The following is a 21,733-nucleotide window of genomic DNA, read 5'->3' as shown; positions in this document are numbered from 1 at the left end:
GTCATCAGAGATAATAATTTTTCTGAACTCCAGTGCATGAACTGGACTGAAATTCTGCTCTATACATTCTGCAGTTGTTGCTAAATGGAATTTTTTAATGCTGTGAACAGTTTAAGTACTTTTAATTTTTAAAAGTAACCAATATTAAAAACATTTAGCAAAATATTACTTGCATTCCAAGTTTTATACACACATACACACACACCTAACTTCCACTTCAATACCATCCTGTTAAAAAACAGATCAAACTACAAGCCACTTACCAAAACAATACTTTTAATTTAATACCTTAGTCATAACCAGTAATTAAAAAACATTTAAATTTTAGGCAAAAGAACATTTCACTTCATATCCCCATTATGACCCAGGCTGAGAAAATGTAAACAGTCCAGGAGTCATCAATATCTTGGAATTCTGCAGATTAAAGCAATGTACATTACAATGGCCCAATCAACTCATAGCACAATACCAACTAATACTCAGCATCAGTATGAACATTGCTGAAAAGATTTTAAGTTGTATTCAAAAAGCAGCAAGCTCATCAGATCCGGGAATACAAAAATCAAACAAATCATAGCACAATCCTCAATTTTGCTCCTCATGAGAGAAAAGGTTTTAGATTTTCAGTTTTGGACTTCAAGTTATCAAATGATCTCTACATGTATTAAGAAGCAAATTAATCAGGCTCAGTTGTTGACATGGGAGATCTCTTGTTGATTTGTTAAAGTACAAATTAACTTAAAATATTTGTTTCAGGACTGTATTTCTTGTAAACTACAGTACTCATTATTCAATTTATTGAAATCAAAAATCAAGAAACAAGTTGAATCTTTAAAGGCAATGGCAAGTAGTGTGGGAATCTTAAATAAAATTTGCTATAGTATTTACCATACAAGTTGGTAACAACTTTTGAATCCATGTTTATATTGTCAGGAAGTGTGCTTACTGATCCTTGTAATGTACTGATCTGCTCTTAAGTTTTAAAATAAAGCTGTAATTTTCTAGAACTACCCTATGTAAACAGGTTAAAACCATTGCATTCAATCTGAAATTGTGACCTACAGTGAAAAAGGCACAGTTATTAAATTTATATAAGCTACTCTTAAGGTAAAGTTAACAAACCTTTTGAAAACCAAGTGTTGTCATTAATACAAGGTGTCAACTGTAATCTTGGACACCAAATATTGCAGTGGTTCAACATTAATATTAAATGAGGTATTACATTTTGTACTGACAACTGTATATTCCCAGAGCAAAATTAAAAACAATGAAAATTTTGTTTTTAAACAGTTCAATAAAATATGCAACTGATCAGACAACCTCAAGATGTTTAGTCTTTAGTATGGTAGCCTGATATCCCTGAAACAGTAACTAGGAAATTTACAGGCACCTTTCACAATAATTCAGATATCAGACTACATATTCAAAGCTGCTTGCTCACTGTACAGTATATACATAGACCAAGCTGCTTGTCTTTTATACAGACCAAGAAGGCCACAGAGCAGTTTTAGAAAACTCAATTTCTCAGTTCTATAGCATATTTACATAAGTTTAATGTTTTTACGTAAAACATCCAAATATCTGTGAGCATGACTGAACTAAATAATGGTGCATGCTTTTCTGGAAAAAACCTATTTTGACTTTAAAATACAAATCAAGATCAAACTCTACTACATCCATTCCAGTTTTTTAACAATATTATTAACCACTTGGTTGTCATCAGTCCTGAGCTCACAGTATTAAAAAGCAGTACAGTTCCTACTATTCAGCCCCTGAAACTGTGTGTCAGTTTATGAAGGTTCATGTACAATTATACAAATTGTCTAAGGCTGTATGAAAAAAGATCTTCACTGGTAGTTGAGAGGTTTCTTGTGAGGTTAACTGACAAAGTTGTACACCAGGAATCTGGGTGTTCCACAATATTGGGTTGCAAAGAGTTTACCATCCGGAGTAGGATCTGAGAACGCAATCTCATCTTTACTCAAATAGGAGCCATATACAAAATTACTCCTGCAAAATAATAAATTCATGATTTACAAATAAATACAGCACAAGTGTTAACAAGCCAAGTTAAAGGAACAAAAATAATTACATGACATCCTAAATGTTTCTGGGTTCAGTTTAACATAGAAGCTTTCAGTGAATCTTTTTCTCCCCCTTCCTCCAGGAAAAAATAAATTTCAGCAAGGTGACCTTTCTGCAGCACAAGTATGGCCTTCAAACAATCTAATTGGGTGTTTGCAATGCAAGTTGACTATGTTTCATTCAAATGCAATTAATTAAATAAAGCAATGAAGCAAATGGTTATTTACTAAATTTTACTTCTGTAAAATTCTAAATCACTTGGGAATGTTCATTTGATTGTAAAACTTAGCCCCAATTAGTTAAAACCTGCTGATTCTTTGAAGGTTATTAGTTAAAAATAGTCCTTTTATCCCCAACAGAACATTACATGTGTACTATATGCCATTCTACTCAAGACTTTGCTTTGAAATTTAACAAAATAGCAACACAAAGAGGAAAAATATCAGCAAAACACCAAATGCACATATCTAAGAAACAAATTAATACAGCAACTCCTCAGAAGCAAAAAATATGACTATGTGGGGCACTGATTGTGTGGATAGCCAAATTTCCCTGGGCTAACATGAGGGGCATAATTTTAAGGTGCTTGGAAATAGGTACAAGGGGGACGTTGGGGTAAGTTTTTCCCCCAGAGCGTGCTGGGTGTGTGGAATGCACTGCCATCAGCGGCAGTGGAAGCAGAAACAATAGGGTCTTTTAAGAGCCGCTTAGATGGGTACATGGAGCTTAGGAAAATAGAGGGCTATGCGCTAGGGAAATTCTAGGCAGTCTCCAGAGTAGCCTATATGTCAGCACAACATTGTGGGCCAAAGGGCCTGTAATGTATTGTAAATTTCTATGTTCTATGTTTATTCATTGCTCAAGACCTGGGCACACCAGCAAGGCCAGCTTTAATGCACATTCCTAATTGCCCTGGAGAAGATGCAAGATACTTTTTGAATTGCTGTTATGCTTTGGCGAAGGAACTCCCCAAGATTGATTAGGCAGGGAATTCCAGGATTTAGACTGTTATGGTGTTATTTGTCCAAGTCACAATGGTGCACATCCTGGAACATATCTGCAGGTGGCAGTGTTCCATACTCCTTGCTGGTAGAAACTACAAGTTTGATAGAATAGTGAAGATAATGCATTGCATTTTGTAGACAGTACACAGAGTCATCACCGTGCATAGATGGTGGAGGGGATGAGTCTTCAGGGTGATTGACAAACTATCAAGATTAAAATGTGGAGCTGAGTGACTGGGAAATCGCGGTCACTTGCAAAGTGGAGAAAAATGAGAATAGATGGACCCAGTTGATCAGCTATTTGGAAAACTGGATTTAAGTTTGTGGGGAGAATAACTCCAGTGCCATTTCACATAGTCAGAAGTTAAGATTTTTTTTTAGAAAAATCCAGTCAGTGAAGGACAGGTCTGACAGAATTAAAAGTTTAGGTTTAGGGGAATGGTTTTGCTGTATGCATAACTTTCTCATCAGCAAATAACCATTCAATTAACCAGAAAATAAACTTCAGAAGACTACTCAAATTTGCTTGTTTCCATGTGGCACAGTTCAATTCCTGCAGTTTTATCAAATCAATTCTGAGGAATACAATCATATATAATGAGACTTGTAGATTTTAGCTGCACACAACTTAAGATATTACATTTGGAAAACTTAGTGGCTACTTTATTAGGTACCTCCTGCACTTATTAAAATGGCTACTGAGTGTATGTTTGTGCTCTCCTGCTTCTGTCGCCCATCTACTTCAAGATTCGATGTGTTGCATGTTCAGAGATGCTCTTCTGCACACCACTACTGTAACACGTGGGTATTTGAGTTCCTGACAGCTTTAACCAATCTGGCCATTCTCCTCTGCCTTTACTCATTAACAGTGAACTGCTGCTCACTGGATATTTTTTGTTTTCACACCATTCTTTATAAACTGTAGTAACTGCTGTGCATAAAAATCCCAGGATATCAGCAGTTTGAGTTATTCAAACCACCCTGTCTGGCACCGACACTCATTCCACAGTAAAAGTCACTTAAATCACATTTCTTCCCTGTTCTGATGTCTGGTCTGAACAACCAATGAACCATGACCATGTCTCCATTCTTTTATGCATTGAGATGCTGCCACATGATTGGCTGATTAGAAATTTACATTAATGAGGTGTACAGGCATAGCTAATTAAGTGGCCACTGATTGCATATTTGTAAGAGTATATGTTACTGAACCTTTTATCATTTGACAATTCTTCAAAAATTTTCCACCACTAAGTATTAACTATAGGCAGAGAATTATGTAGCAGTACATCCTGAAAATGGAATCATCAATAGAGGTAGAAGTCAAAATCACTACAAATGCCAGAATGGGAGAAGTCATTGTGTGGAAAGAACAAGTATAAAGCTCTACCAAACACAGGTACTAACCTGGGTTTATCAGCCAACCTAATCAGTAAACATGTAACAATAAACAGCAAACTTGATGTGTCAGAGAATAAGAATGCATGGGAATGATGAGAATTCAAATGGGGCCTCGGTATAGCAATGCAGTAAGAAGGAAACTGCTCCATGTGAAATGTTCAAGAATTTACTAGACTGATTACATGTTAAGAGGAAAACTATTTCCAAGAGCACTCAAATATTGGAACAGTTTCTTCCATATTGCCAACAGATTTCCAAATGGACAATTAACCCATGTACAGTACCTCACTATTTGTTTTATATACATTTCTTATTGTAAATGATTCCTCAAGGTTGTTATAGCTGGGGGTGGAAATGGGGACAATGCTCCCAATAGCATGCACCTCATAAAACCTCTGACAACCAAGTCCAGCTCCTGGCCTTCAGGTGTGGCTTACCTACTAAACCCAGCAGAACAGTTTCTACTGACAGGACAAGAGGCAAAGGCAGGCTACTGATACCATAAAACCAGTCACTTCAGACAAACAGGGCTCAGCAGCATTGGTTGGCAGCTCATCTAAAATGAAAACTCTGATCTCAAACCTCAGCCACCTTGCAGCTATAGCCATTCATGGGGAACACTTCAGGAGTAAAACTGGAGTCCCCAAGGTAATCCTACATTGAGTTCAATACTGACTGGTAACTCCTACCACACTGCTGGTACCAAAGTTCATCAGTCTCTGTTGTTTCTTTGGGTTCATCGGTTGCGTGGAGAGAGGGAACTTGCTACATGGGCAACGGCTTGGCTCCACATCGTACTGCCCAGGCTTGCGTATCTAGACAGCTAGGATACAACATCCATGTTTGAGCCTGACTGACAGAGGCTCATTCATTACTGTATACTGTAGCTCTTAATATTATGTATTGCAATGTACTGCTGCCACAAAACAACATATTTCACAATATTTACCACTGATTTTAAACCCAATTCTGGACAATATGTTGTGCAAGTTAGTTTGTCCTCCCATGCTCTCAGAAGCCCGGATCTCCAACATTCCACCCAAACTTTAGCACCCTCAGCAGCCTGTATTAATTGTAAGGTTCAAGATTAATAGCAACAAATTATGCTTACTATCCTGATATCTGGAGACAAGGACTACAGGAAATGAGTTCCCAATTCTGATTTTTGCCATCAGGAGACAACCTGACCAGCAATCAGATGCAGACAATCAGATGCAGATCTTAAGTTATCTATTTTTGGGTGCTTCAACCCAAAAATTGACATTTATTAAATTGTACATCTAAACTCAAGATTTTGAGATCATGGGTACATATGATTAATTATCCAAAGTGCTAAATGGAATATGGCAGTATTGTGGATGCTGGATTGATGACTTGAAAGAAAAAACTATCAGTACATTGTTCATCATCACTTTTACTTAAGAAACAATACAAATTGTTGAGATAAAAACCAAATGTGTACATTTCAAAAATACACTAAATACACATACATACAAAATTTGTTCTTTACCTAAGGCAGTCGGTCATTCTTGTAGCAATTGCCTTTCGTCGCATCATACTGAAGACCCAAACCCTACTTATTCCACAAATTGCAGGTTCTGGATTGGTTGAACAGCACCATGCTCGCTGACGTTCAAGCATAATTGCATCATTTGATGATTGTTGAGTAGCTTTATCTTCTATAACCCTGAAGCCCTATGTGGGTAAAACAGTAAAATTAATTAATTTCCAGTAATTTAAACTATCTGAACAGAGTCAACTAAATTATTCACTAGGTGCAAATTAGAGGGTTCAGGAAAAAAACCCTATAAATATTAATACAAGTTGTGTTGGAATTAAACTCTGTATTGGTTATATACATGCTAAAATCAAGAGACAAATTCAACACTTACAGTTCTGCGGCTTTTAAGTAAAGTTAGAAAATACAAACCCGCTGTATGTGTTCTGCAATTAAACAGCCAACTATTTTCCGATCATTAGAAATGAAGAGAAGAGTTTTTGTTCTGGATGGACACTTAAGTTCTGCCTGCTGAAACCCGAGGTCATTATCAACCATCTCTCGAATTTCCTCAACCTGTCATAAATATATTAATTTTAATAAACCAATTACTGAATTCACCCTTCAATTATTCCACCTAAACATTAAAAGATTACATCTTTTCAATAGTCCTAATTTTACACACATTTTAAAAGCAACAAGCATGTCAGATTCCATTCAGATATAATAAAATCAAGGTACCAAAACAGAAAATACAGGGTACAGAGGTTCAGTTAGCTTTTGACCAAGACAAACATGGTAGCTTCCAAGAAATTCTGGAATTCAATTTCTTGCTAAAGGATTTATGGTGAAAATTTTGATTGCCATCTCAAAGCACAAGAAAAACCTCAGGCAGCATTAAATAATCCCATTTTTATTTGTTTTGATGCAGCATTTAGATCATTGCAGACAAGGATCTTCAGGGCATGTTATCCAATGTTACTAACTCCATTTTTGTTACAATTTTGGTATACTGTGTGTTGCTAGGGGATACACAATATCTTAAATATTTAAAAAATGGAATAATCATGCCTATGCCATTTGCAATTAAACTGATACACTTAATGGGAAGCAACATTTCAGGCAATCCCAAAACCTTGATAAATTTCTAAGAATCAATTCAAACCGAAGTACAGAAACAGAACTAAATGCATAAAAGACAAGATTACCTTTTTAAGGGCATATTTTGGATCATCAGGAAGAACCATTATTATTTTACCATCAGGATATTCACCTAAAATTCTCTCCTTCTTCCAACCCTAGGTTAAAAGTATACATTTAAAAGTGATTTTATGACTCGCACTATAATTTTTCTAATAAGACTATAATAGCCAGCAATATAATCAGATAAAATAATGCTTCCAATAAATTTTAGTTTTGATGCAGGATCCAAATTATTACACACCAGGATTTCAGGATATGTTATTCAATGTTACTAATTTCAATTTATCTCATGTTTACTGGATATTGTGGCCTAGTAAAACAATATTTAGTTTCCTAATAGACAGAATTGCAATTTAACAAAAGGGCCTTTTTTCCCCTGATTAAGAACTTTTACAATAGAACAATGGCCTAATTTCTGAATTCAGAATGTGAATTAAATCTGCTCATCCTGTAACACCAATCCCTGACATATGGGAATGAACATAAATTTTTGGACAGGAATTGAAAAGAGGAGAAAGATCAAAAAGGCATTCAACAGATTGATGCCACATGCATCCTTGCTACTATCCAAGAAGTAGTACTTACATTACTTTGAGAATGTATGAGTCACCTTCTCCTGTGGAGTAATAAATATTACAGCTTGAACAGGATGCAACAAACTAATGGAGTGAAGAAAGTTTGGGGAGTACACCCAAAGAGAGGTACTATTGGGAGGAAAAGTTCATCTATGCTTTTTTTAAAATAAAATATATGTCACATGTAGGGAATATTTCTGATTTCTGTATTGCATTGCATAATTATACATCCAGTTTATGCTGCAATGCTCTATTATCTTACCACATATTTTACAGCACTAATAAAGTGTTTATGAAACTTAAAGTGCTGAGCTTCATCTTCTGGGATAGAAGCTGCATAAAGCATTCCACATGTAGTGCAAGAAATTGCTCCAATCCTTTTCTGCCCAGAATCCTGCAAATAAACATATTCAGATGCACATCCATTAACTTATGTATACAATTCGTTAAAATTCCAACTGTCTAATTTACTACTCACATTTTCTTCTGATTCCTATGTACTAATTAACAGAAAAAATATTATAAAATGTAATTAAATTCTTATTTATCCATGTAGCAATCTGGATTAACACCAGTCAATTTCTCAATGTTTTTCCCTTCAAAAATCTTACTTTATCCAATTGAAAGAGAAAGGAAGCTTAGATGCAGTTTGCAAAAATTAATGGAAGATATCATAACATTTTCAGAAAACAAATTCCTCATCTATTTGCTTTCCTAACATCTCTACATATCTAGAGCTGCTTAATCCTAAGACTACTTGTTAAATCCAGAAGACACTTAGGTTATTTCATGGCATTTTATGCCAGACTGATTACTAATTTACAGACAAGAGAATACGTTAACTACTGTAAAATTTCAATAATCTGCCACCCATAAATCCAGATAGTTTGGCATCTATACTTTGACACTAGCACTCTGCAATCACTGAGATTCCATATCATCCTCCAATCCCAGCACTCACTTTAAACTCAGCAGGTTTTGTTGGACACTCTCCCTTGAAGCTTTACAAATTTCCTGAAATATTACTTTGTAACATCTTTTTAAAAACTGAATCATGGGTATTGGATTATTAATATCTGATAGCCCACAAAAATCTGCTGGTCCAACATCAAAAGTTCCAAGTTTACCAGAAAAATTGAATTTCATATGAATACAATAAAACAAATACCAGCATTTGTTTACCAACTTGTAAAGCCACATTTGCCATATTGAAGGTCCCTCAACAGCACTGTCAATAATGATATAGATTACATTTTCAGTAGAGGCCCTTTTAAAGTACAGGCAGACCCTGGGTTACAAACGAGATCCATTCCTAAGTCTGTCTTTAACTCGGATTTGTATGTAAGTTGGTACAGGTACATCCGGTCTTATTTAGCGTCAGTCAAATGTTTGTCTTACTATATAGTATATATTTTACCTTTCTATGCATTCGACCCCAGCACCGATTCCCCGCCACCTCCACATCTCAGTACAGTCTCTGCGATGTGAATCCCTCTGATCCCAGTACACAAGCCCAGCTTGTGAGTCTCTTCCTGCTGTCAGTGAGGTCCCTTTGTGTTCCGGTACATCTCACACTCTTCCAACCCTCAGACACCTCCATTTCCCAATGCACCGTTTCAACATCCAGGGTGGGGGGGGGGGGGGGGGGGGTGGGGGAGAGTCTCGGGCAGTGCAGCCCGCTAGATCGAGGAGAAGGCCACTGAGTGTAAGGCACAGTTGGGTAGCCAACAGGACCTGTTTCTGGGCTTTTACCTAACTACAGCGGATGGACCACCAGTATCTCCCCGAGATTTATTCTCCGGGACAGAGAGCGGATTTCCCCATCAACACATACAAAATGCTAGAGGCAGCATGTGTTCCGACGGAAGGACAGGCTTTATGGCAGTCCGCTCATAAGTATGAGTTGTCTGTAAGTTGGACGTCTGTAACCTGGGTACTGCCTGTATTGCAATTTTTCAACTTAAGATGACAGTTCAGATTGAACTGCTTAAAACAAATCAACTCAGAAATAAGTCTTACAACTAGTATTGATTTCTTATATTGATTTCTGATCTGCACTTACAAGGATTGTTTGTTGAAGCCCACCTCCATCTGCATTGTCTGATAGTTTGGCCTCTTTTTGTACAGAAAATTCAAGGGGAATTGTTGTGTTCTTCGCTATGGTTAGCTGATTAGACAAAGATACACTTTGAAAGAATAAAAGTTGACACATTGTTTGTTAAAAGATATAAACAAATTTCTCAAACTGCACTTTCTAGTCTACTAGTTACACTTAGACAAAGTTGACTAGCAACACTAGTATTCAATATTTACTGTGTTCAGAAATATGAATCTTCTCAGTATCAGTGTGACAGCAAGCAAAAGCCATTAGGTTAATAAAAAAACATATATACTGAGTAGCAAGTGATGAGGGTACATGGATTCATATTAATTTGCAATTTTACATATCATCTTACAGCAATTGAAAAGAACAAAAATTCAAAAAAATTACAGAAATCTCGATGACTGAAGAATTTGGGGAAAATAATAGTGTGAAAAAGGCCTTGTTATGGTCCGTAAATGATTTGTTTTCTATTGTCTAGTTGTAGTAGTCGTCATGCATTACCTCAGACGTCAGGAGTGAATGATCCTGGGCACTTGAAGTTGCACTGAAGAGCAACTTCATGGTTTTCTTAGTTGTCCAGTTTAGTTAAATCGGCCAATCTCATAATCGAATCTGTCATTCGTATGAACATTTTTTCTTGTATGGTCAATCAACTGCCCAATGAAATCATATGCCAAGAATCAATTCCAAATCATGTTTCAACCCAGTAGAAGATCAGAGGTGGCAGTATTGAGGAAAACAGAAGAAAGTGAAGCCTAGCTTCATAAACTGAAGACCAACAGAACTCAACCAAGTGCATCATGCTTGGGACAGATTGGATATATGTTCTGATAAAACAGTGAGGTTTAGGCCATGTTGTGTTATATTCAAGATTGTTTAATATCATTTCCTGTATACAACTGTAAGGAGAATGAAATAATTGCTACTCCGGATATGATGCACCATGAAAATAACCAAAAAAGATAAAGAACATAATAATAATATACACAAAAAAATATAAATACAAGACCATAACATAGAGTAGAAGTAGGCCATCTGGCCCATCCAGTTTGCTCTGCATTTTCATCATAGTTGATTCTTTTCACTCTCAGCCCCTGTCTCCTGGCTTCTCCTTGCATCCCTTCATGCCCTTAAATATACCCAATGACTTGGCCTTCGCAACTGCCTGTGGCAATGAATTCCCCAGATTCACCACTCTTGGCTGAAGAAATTCCTCATTTCCATCCTAAATGGATGTCCTTTATTCTGAGCCTCTGTCCTCTGGTCCTGGGCTCCACCACAATAGGAAACATCCTCTGCACAACAAGAAAATGCTCCCTTTACTTTCATTCTGCCTCTTGTCAATCAGCCAAAGCTCTATCCATGCTAGTATCTTTCCTGTAATACCATGGGCTCTTAACTTGTTAAGCAGCCTCACATGTGGCATCTTGTCAAAATCCTTCTGAAAATCCAAAAACACAACATCCACCAATTTTCCTTTTGTCCATCCTGCTTGTTACTTCAAAGAATGCCAACAGGCAAGATTTTCCCTCAATTCATCATGCTGATTTCAGCCTATTTTATGCTGTGCTCCCAAGTACCCCAAAACCACATCCTTAACAATAGAGTCTAATGACCACTGAGGTCAGAATAGCTGGCCTATAATTTCCTTTCTTCTGCATCTCTTCCTTCTTAAGCAGTGGAGAGATTTTTGCAATTTTTCAGTCCTCCAGAACCACACCAAAATCTAATGACTCTAGAAAAATCATTACTAATGGCTCTTCAGCCACCTTTTTCAGAACCCTGGGGTGTAGACCATCTGGTCCGGGTGGTTTATTTACCTTCAGACCTTTCAGTTTCCCCAAGAGCTTCTCCCTAGTACTGGTAACTTCACTCACCTCTGCCCTTGACATTCTCAAACTTCTAGCATACTGCTACTGTCTTCCATGGTGAAGACTGATGCAAAATACTTATTCAGTTCATCCGCCATTTCCTATTCCCCCATTACTACATCTCCAGCATCATTCTCCAGTGGTCCAATATCCACTCTTTCCTCTCCTTTACTCTTTATATACCTGAAGAAACTTTTGGTATCTTTGATATTATTGCCTAGCTTACCTTCGTATTCATCTTTTCCCTCTATGATTTTGTTGAATGAGAATGTTGAACATTTTGGATATTAAAATCTTTCCAATCCTCTAATTTTCCACTAGTTTTTGTTCTATTACATGTCCTCTCTTTGGTTTTTATGTTGGGTTTGACTGCCCTTGTCAGCCACATTTGCAACATTCTGCCTTCAGAATACTACTTATTCTCTAGGATGCATTTATCCTGCGCCTTCTGAATTGCTCCCAGAAACTCCAACTATTGCTGTTGTGCTGTGATCCCTGCTGGTGTCCACTTCCAGTTAACTTTGGCCAGCTCCTCTCTCATGTCCCTGTAATTACCTTTACTCCTCTAACTTTAGCCTCTCCTCAAATTACATGGTGAATTGAATCGTATTACCATCACTGCACCCTATGGGTTCCTTTATATTAAGCTCTGTTCAATTTCAGTTCATGCAGAACACCCAATCCAGAATAGCTGATCCCCTAGTCGGCTCAAAAAAACTAGCTGCTATAAAAAAAAACACATTGTAGGCATTCTACAAATTTCTCCTCTTGGGATCCAGCATCAACCCGATTTTTCTAATCTACCTGCAAATTGAAATCCCCACGACTATCATTTTCTATCTCCCATTGTAAGTTGTAAGATATACAAGAGAGCTTATATGCATAGATTGATTGTATGTCCATAAAATTATGCTAAATGTACATTAGGTAACTGATGAGAAATAATAAAGTAGTGGTGGAGTTAGTGGGTGGAAATGTTACAAGTCTTACTGCTTGGAGGAAGTAATGGCTTTTGAGTCTGGTGGTCCTGGTGTGATTGCTATGTAGCCTCCTCCCAGATGGGAGTGGAACAAACAGCCCATGAGCAAGATGTGTGGGATCCTTCATGACGTTACTGGCCCTTCCTTCTTCAGCATCTTTCTGTATACATGTTCTTGATCATGGGTAGACTATCTAGACTATCTCATGTTTTCATTCTTTTTGATCTGTTTTTAACTTCAAACAATCAATAGAATACAACTGTTACACAAATAGCAATATTCAACAAGATCTTCCAGTTTAAGACGTTGCTACCGAAGGCATGCATAAACTTACTGAGGCAAGAAATTAGACTAAAAGCATTACTAATAATACCTTTTCTGAAAAAAATTGTGCTAAACTATCACTACAAATAATAAAGAAGTGGAGAAGAAACTGATGTAAAGAATGAACTGTGCTGGTGCATTGCAAAGCCGAAGCACAATTTTTTCAAGACATGGTCGCAGACAGAGTTGTTATTGCTGTCGGAGATGGAGTTGGAATAAATGATTTGGAGAGGTCGATGAGGAAGACTTTTGATGCCCCGTCCACTTAACCCAGCTGAGAGGTTAGATCGCTTCGAGCACCGAGCAGATTTGGTGAGATCAAGAACAGCTTCAGACTAGGTGGCCCAAGAGTTTTGCCATACCAGGGTGCAGGTCCTAGAACAAGGCACTACCTGATGCTTTGACAATTTAAATGCCAGCCCAGAAAGACTACAAAGCCTGATGACCGGGACCAGGGGCGAGGGTCAGTCAGGCTGATTTTGCTTGCATTCCCGCGATGTTCACTCATCTCTTGGCGGTGAATTACTCCAGATGCTGTGCTACTGAGACTTGACCCTACTCTGGCTGCTCCAGGGAGTGGATCTTAGTACTTGTTTCTATTGTCTGCATGACTGCTTTGTTTTCAGTTCTCTGCACAGTGGTTTCGATCTTTCTTTTTCTTAAAAAATTGGGTTTTTCGGGTTTCTTGCTTTTATGGCTGCCTGCATGTAGATAAATCTTATGGTGTATAACTTTTACACTCTTTGATAATAAATGTACTTTGTATCATGAAAACTGGGCAACCAATTTTGAGCTGCTCTTAACAGGCTGTGGGGGTATAATCAGTGCACCCTGCTGTAGAGGTAAAGCAATTATCCATATACATAAGCAAACTACATATTAGATTTTCCCTAAGATGTAAATTCATGTAAATTATGTCCACATAGCTATTCTAAAACCATGACAAATACCTTTCATTATTCACTTCCAAGGAATCTGGATTACTGAAGAGAGTCCGTACAGTTTCCTTCAGCAATGACCCTACAATTATATTGAACAAGACAAAATTAAAATTTGAACTGCTAACAAGTATTGTTAATAATATGAATACTAGACAGGCTAGACATATTATATCCATATAAAATTGGCTCATAAAGTTCAAATCAATAAAAATTTAAAGTACACTATCTTAAAGTGCCTACTCAACTTGTATCTTGATCTAGAAATAGCAGTAGCTTTGATTACACAGCTGAAAAAACATTTGTGCAGGATTTCTTTGGCTGATAGGGTGCATGAGAACTGGAAGAGGAGATAATAAGTAGGTATTAGTAAATTTCTTGTTATTGAAATATGATGGAAAAGTTGGGGGGGGGGGGGGTCAGAATTTGAATCTGATGGAGTTGCAAAAATTCTGATGCCTGAAGCATTATGTGAATGAGTTTTGTAAATTTCTTTCCAGATTCTGTGAACAACATTCAAAGTACAAATTAAATGCAACTAACATTCACTCATATAGCAGACCAAAAATAGGTCCATGAACATAATCTTTCCTGATATACAATAATTTATTCAACTGTACCTGACTCACTCTCCACTTGCTCTTTAACAGGTTTTGGTGGTAATGTTGTAGAAGTGCTTTTTTCTGGACTACATTCAGGACTTGATTCCAGGTGTAATCTAAAACTCTGAAGAAAACAAAAATACCTCAATTGGAGTGCAACAAATTTAAATAATTGAGCATATATTTTGCTATGGTCGACTTAGTAATGTATTATTGCCAAGTTCACCATTCTAGAAATCCATGACATATTAAGTTTATAAAAATACACAGTAAACTGACCTAGTCAAAGAAACATTTCAAGACAGTACTGGAAACAGTCTGGATTTAAGAGCAAATTATGTAAACAATTTTGAATAAAAATATTAATTGAGAAAACTGGAGACTTACCGCATGGAGTCAACATCTTTCTTCCTATTCCTCAGTGCTTCTAAAGAGTAAACACAGAGACACTCCAACATGCAGAGTGAAACCCAACAGCTTGCAACATACTTATGGATACTCAGATTTTCAACTTGGATTAGAGCATTTGTGCAACAACAGATCTTCTCAGCAGCCAAGTCACATTTCTTCATCACACAATGGACCGAAAGTCAACCTCAAATAGAAGCCAAACGTTTCTTGGGTTCCTTCCTGTTCATCCTTTTAATCCAACTGAAAAGCTTAAACCATGCCATAATCCTGCCACTGTTCAATATTCACTTTCCCCATTCAACACCAGGGCACACTCTGTCACAATCCAATCCACAATTTTTTCCTGTACTACAGAAAGGTCTATCTGACCACAAGATACAGTGGCATGCAAAAGTTTGGGCACCCCAGTCAAAATTTCTGTTACTGTGAATAGTTAAGTGAGCAGAAGATGAACTGATCTCCAAAAGTCATAAAGTTAAAGATGAAACTCTTTACAATATTTTAGGTAAGATTAGTGTATTATTTTTGTTTAGTACAATTTTAGAGTGAAAAAAGGAAAGGAGCACCATCCAAAAGTTTGGGCAGCCCAAGAGATTTGAACTCTTAGGTAACTTTTACCAAGGTCTCAGATTAGCTTGTGAGGGCTATGGCTTGTTCACAGTCATCGTTAGAAAAGGCCAGCTGTTGCAAATTTCAAAACTTATAAATGCCCTGACTCCTCAAACCTTGTCCCAACAATCAGCAGCCGTGGACTCCTCTAACCAGCTGCCTAGCACTCTGAAAATTAAATGATGCCCACAAAGCAGGAGAAGGCTATAAGAAGATAGCCAAGCGTTTTCAGGTAGCCATTTCCTCAGTTTGTAATGTAATTAAAAAATGTCAGTTAACAGGAACGGTGGAGGTCAAGTTGAGGTCTGGAAGACCAAGAAAACTTTCCTTAAGAACTGCTCATAGGATTACTTGAAAGGCAAATCAAATTCCCCGTCTTGACTGCAAAAGACCTTGAGGAAGATTTAGCAGACTCTGAAGTGGTGATGCACTGTTCTACTGTGCAGCAACACCTGCACAAATATGACCTTCATGGAAGAGTCCTCAGAAAACCTTTTCTGCGTCCTCACCACAAAATTCAGCATCAGAAGTTTGCAAAGTAACATCTAAACAAGCCTGATGCATTTTGGAAACAAGTCCTGTGGATTAATGAAGTTAAAATAGAACTTTTTGGCCGCAATAAGCAAAGGTACATTTGGAGAACAAAGGCTGCATTTCATGAAAAGAACACCTCTCCAACTGTTAAGCATAGGGGTGGGTCGATCATGCTTTGGGCTTGTGTTGCAGCCAGTGGCATGGGGAACATTTCACTGGTAGAGGGAAGAATGAATTCAATTAAATACCAACAAATTCTGGAAGCAAACAACACACCGTCTGTAAAAAAAAAGCTGAAGATTGAAAGAAGATGGCTTCTACAACAGGATAATGATCCTAAACACACCTCAAAATCCACAATGGACTACCTCAAGAGGCGCAAGCTTAAGGTTTTGCCATGGCCCTCACAGCCCCCCAACCTAAACATCATCGAAAATCTGTGGATAGACCTCAAAAGAGCAGTGCATGCAGGACAGCCCAAGAATCTCACAGAACTAGAAGCATTTTGCAAGGAAGAATGGGTGAAAATCCCCCAAACACAAACTGAAAGACGCTTAGCTGTCTACAGGAAGTGTTTACAACCTGTGATACTTGCCAAAGGGGGTGTTACTGACCATGCAGGGTGCCCAAACTTTTGCTTCGGGCCATTTTCCTTTTTTGTTATTTTGAAACTGTAAAAGATGGAAGTAAAAGTAATCTTGCTTAAAATATTAAAGAAATGCGTCATCTTTAACTTTATGCCTTTTGGAAATCAGGTCATCTTTTACTTGCTTAGTTATTCAAAGTAACAGAAATTTTAACCGGGGTGCCCAAACTTTTGCATGCCACTGTAAGTAATATCCAAAAGTTGATAGAACAACTTGGACCTCAAAAATATTTTGTTATTAGGCACAATTCTAAAATTTCAGATTTTTTCCCATTCAGGTATTAATTTCAGTTACTCTGATGAAGTAGTGTGTAAACTCCACTTATCTACAACTTTTGTAAAAATCATTTAAACAAACATAACCAAAGGCAAATTTGAAGCTTTGTTCTTACATAGAAGTGTTTCTCCAAATTGTCTTATTAATTCTGGATCCTTCTCTTCATGAGAAGGCATCTAAATGAGGCTGGAGGTAACCTTTTAAAAAAATGGATCTACAGAATTATGCTTAATTGTCTGCCAGACTTAAATGAAAAAAAGTTAATAAAAGTAACAATCTAAAATTTAAGACTTCTCTCAAGCTTTTTGAGAAAATAATAAATCACGAGGTATCTTGATTGTAATTTATGCAAAAGGAATTCATAATCTTGACCATTTCTCATTCTTAAAGGCCTAATTTTCAGTAATTAGAAAAATTTGATGAAAGGTTTTAACAAAAATTAAGGAACAGATATATTCAATGTCAACGGTTGCCAAGATCCACTAGCCTGACTGTCCTGATAGACCCATAGTTTCATCCTGCTCCTGCCCCACCGAACTTGTACCTACCTGGACTCCATCTTTTCACCCATAGTTCAGTCCCTCCCAACTACATCCGGGATACATCCCATGCCCTCCACCTCTTCAATAACTTCCAGTTCCCTGGTCCCAACCGCTTCATTTCCACTATGGATGTCCAATCCTTATACACTTCTATTCCCCATCAAGAAGGCCTTAAAGCCTTCCGCTACTTTGACAATAGACCTCACCAGTTCTCCAACACCAATACACTCCTCCAGTTGGCGGAACTGGTACTCAAACTTAATAACTTCTCTTTTGGCTCTTCTCACTTTCTTCAGACCAAGAGTGTAGCTATGGGCACTCCCATGGGCCCCAGCTATGCCTGCCTCCTCACTGGTAATGTGGAACAGTCTATACTCCAAATCTATTGTTATGAACCCCAGTTTCAACACCTGGATCGGTACGTGATGTACGTGACTTTCTTTCTTGTAGTGTCACACGATGACCTACCCCAACAGTATAAAAGCAGCTGCACACTTTAGGAGAGTCGTCATGTTTGGACAGCAGAGTCGTTAGTGAGAGTGAGGAGTACAAGCTTCGATCAAACCCAAAAGGGAGTAGGTAGTCAATAACGCTGTGCATTTTGGAGGTGACTGACATTTCGTTATCCAAACGTAGATTTCTGGCACCCACTTTGATGGCCCGGCAAAGTCTTGGGTGTGTAGGGACCAGTCCTAGAAAAGGGACTTCTCATGTCAGTTACATGATGAAATTCTCACTTTTTGTGGACTCTTCAAAATAGACCGCATCGTGAACTCGCTTCCACTGTAAAGGTATGGTGGTCGCTTTGTGAGCTCAGCGTTCGAGGTACAGTGTGTCTGCTGAATCGCCTTCAGAAAGGTATTGTGGCCGCTTTGGCGCATCTCTGCGAGACTCACTTCTTCGCTGTATTTTGAATCTCCATCTTCAAGATCATCTCTTCGCTATACTTCGAAACTAAAAGTCTCTCCTATCAATTCCCCCATGAATCCCTTGAAACTTTCTGAACTGACATTCTGAGACTGTGCTTCAGTAAGACTCTGTTCAGAATTGTTTCTAAGTTTGACTGTTTGGGAGCTATACTCGCATAGCGCTGTTAACTTTATTTTAAGTTAGTCTCTTGTTTAATTTTCCATGTTTATGCTTGAGTACTAATAAATTCTGTTGCTTTCCAATAATATACTGACTCTGTTCCACATCTATCATTGTTGGTTCCACATAACACCTTTACTGGTACTGCTCCCCAACTTTTACTTCACTACATTGGTGCTGCTTCCTGCACTCATGCTGAGCTCATCAATTTCATCAACTTCGCTTCTAACTTCCACCCAGCCCTCAAATTCACTTGGTCCATCTCAGACACTTCTCTCCCCTTTCTCAATCTCCATCTCTGCAGACAGACTGTCTACTGACATCTTCTATAAACCCATTGACTCTCATAACTACCTCAACTATACCTCTTCTCACCCTGCCACATGCAAAAATGCTATTCCCTATTCCCAGTTCCTCCGTCTCCACCGCATCTGCTCCCAGGATGAGGCTTTCCATTCCAGGACATCTCAAATGTCCTCTTTCTTTAAGGACCGTGGTTCCCCTTCTGCTGGCATTAACAATGCCCTCACCCACATCTCCTCCATTTCCCACACTTCGATCCTTAACCCATTCCCCCATCACAACAGGGACCGATTTCCCCTTGTCCTCACCTACCACCCCACCAGCCTCCAGAACCAGCACATTATCCTCCACAACCTCCAACACCTTCAACAGAACCACACTGCTAAGCACATCTTTCCCTCTCTATCCCTCTCTGCTTTCCACAGGGATCTTTCCCTCCACGACTCCCTGGTCCACACATCCCTCCCCACGGATCTCCCATCTGGCACTTACCCCTGCAAATGCAAGTGCTACACATGTCCCTACACCTCCTCTTTTACCACCAGTCAGGGCCCCAAACAGTCCTTACAGGTGAGGCAACATTTCACTTGTGAGTCTGTTGGGGTCATCTATTGCATCCGGTGCAGCCTCCTCTACATCGGTGAGACTCGACGCAGATTGGGGGACTGCTTCGTCAAGCACCTCCACTCCGTCCGCCACAACAGACAGGATCTCCCGGTTGCCACCCACTTCAACTCTGCTTCACATTCCCATTCAGATATGTCCATACTTGGCCTCCTCTACTGCCATGATGAGGCCAAACCCAGGTTGGAGGAGCAACACCTCATATACCGTCTGGGTAGTCTCCAGCCCCTTGGCATGAACAGTGAATTCTCCAACTTCCAGAAATTCCCTCCCCCTCCCTTCCCACATCCCAGTTTCACTCTGCCTCCTCCTCTAGCTGCCTATCACCTCCCTCATGATTCCGCCTCCTTCAATTACCCACAGGGCTTTCCCCTTACATTCCTTCTTCACCTTTCCTGCCTATCCTCTCCCAGCTTCCCCTCCCATCCCCTGATATTTCCCCTTACTGGTTTTTCACCTGGCACCTACCAGCCTTCTCCTTCTCACCCTCCCCCCACCTTCTTTATTGGGCCTCTGCCCCCCCCCTCAGTCCTGACAAAGGGTCTCAGCCCAAAACATTGACTGCTTCCACAGATGCTGCCCGACCTGCTGAGTTCCTCCAACGTGTTTTGCGCGCTGCTTGGACTCCAGCATCTGCAGAGTATTTTGTGCTTATATTCAATGTCCTTATTGGTGTCACAATAATACATGCACCAACAGGAGTGCAACAAAGCACTTATCAGACAAATTTGTGAAAAACCTTTACTGTTGAAAACTGCATATTCTTAAATTCTTTTGATTTTGTTTCTTGATTTAAATGTCTAAAAATAAACAAACTTATCTGTTGGACTGAGTGCCAAATAGAGTCATGTGGGGGAATTCTGATCATTGTTGCTGTTTAGTGCTTGCAAAATTCACCTGGGAAATTTCCTAAGACAATCAGGGTCAATGTCCCTCTTCTGTACTGTAAATCACTATGACTTCAAACATTCAGCCAGGTACAAAGTTACCCAGGAAACTCCAGAAACATCAGAATTTAAGACAATTGCAAGCAGCAGCTCCTGTGAGAAAAACAGAAACCTTCAACTTCAACTGTAATGGCTGGTTGCATTCTTTGCACAAGAGTTAATTCAGACTGATCAACTGCAATGTTCTAAATTAAAAGATGTACTTACAAACTTCACTACAAACAACAATACGAAATGAAGATATACCAGATAAATGCATTGCATATAGAATGACTCTCCTTGCTAAATCATGGTTTTCATAGGATGTTCACAACTTCACACTGAGGGATTTTAATTATATCAGCTGATAAAACTCCTCAGTCTTTCTCATCCAAGAATATAATTCTGTTATTATGAAAAAGTGATAAGAATTGGGAAGTGTCTGTTTGATAATTCAGGAAGATGTCCATTTAAAGCCAATTTGTATTGTTTTGTTGGGTGATAAGGAAGCAATGAAATAAGGCTTTACACAACAGAGGTGAGGTGGTGATCATTCTTATTAGACCTAAAGAACTCTGCTCAGCAATAAAGGTTTTACTGGCTTATTTATTACTGATGATGTAAATATTATTATTTAGAAATGGTATCCCAAAACATTACTACATCTCTCCTCTCAGGCTGCAGAATATGTCTAAAAAATAAATATGGCAAGCACTACACTACATCCTTGGCTAATATACGCTACAACCATAATGCTGACGGTGGAGGGATTGGAAACATCCCAGTAACAAATGATCCCTTTCTTTGGGGGATGGAACTGTTATTTGAATATGGTTGTAATGTAAGCATCCAGGTGAATGGAAAATGCTCCTAATAACTTCTTAGTCCCAGAGATAGGCAGCATGAGGAAACAGGTTATAAAACAATTAATAGTTCTCAAGGTCTAAACGCTCTTGCAACTTTTATGGGCATTCAACCTTTGATCAGCAGTGACCTCTCAAGAAGCTACTGATGGGAGATTTAGGAAGTATATCAAAAGGAAATGGAGAGAAAGAATATCTTTACGAACAATAAGCTCATTCCGAACCATTGTTCTTCTCTAAAGAGAATACCGATATTTATCCTCCTACCACCAATTTTACACTTCAATGGCCCACTTTGTTAATAAAAGGGTCATAAAGGTTATC

The 21,733-nt window shown here is 38.5% G+C and overlaps 1 protein-coding gene across 2 annotated transcripts in view; it reads right to left on the bottom strand.

Moving 5' to 3' along the window:
- Window positions 1-259: 259 nt before the first annotated feature.
- esco1 (establishment of sister chromatid cohesion N-acetyltransferase 1) overlaps window positions 260-21,733 on the bottom strand; it is a 36,011-nt gene continuing 14,537 nt past the window's right edge. For both annotated transcript variants that reach the window (XM_059979714.1, XM_059979723.1), the window contains exons 3-10: window positions 14,604-14,709; window positions 13,996-14,065; window positions 9,829-9,952; window positions 8,029-8,160; window positions 7,197-7,286; window positions 6,421-6,564; window positions 6,001-6,185; window positions 260-2,010 (exon numbers count right to left, since the gene is read on the bottom strand). In XM_059979714.1, coding sequence (XP_059835697.1) covers window positions 1,878-2,010; window positions 6,001-6,185; window positions 6,421-6,564; window positions 7,197-7,286; window positions 8,029-8,160; window positions 9,829-9,952; window positions 13,996-14,065; window positions 14,604-14,709 — 984 coding nt within the window. In that variant the 3' untranslated portion in view covers window positions 260-1,877. The remainder of the gene's footprint in view (window positions 2,011-6,000; window positions 6,186-6,420; window positions 6,565-7,196; window positions 7,287-8,028; window positions 8,161-9,828; window positions 9,953-13,995; window positions 14,066-14,603; window positions 14,710-21,733) is intronic.

This window comes from Hypanus sabinus, chromosome 1 (assembly GCF_030144855.1).
Source record: "Hypanus sabinus isolate sHypSab1 chromosome 1, sHypSab1.hap1, whole genome shotgun sequence".
Taxonomy (NCBI): domain Eukaryota; kingdom Metazoa; phylum Chordata; class Chondrichthyes; order Myliobatiformes; family Dasyatidae; genus Hypanus; species Hypanus sabinus.
The sequence above is the reverse complement of the archived record's forward strand: the minus strand, read 5'-3'. Positions and strand labels throughout refer to the sequence as shown.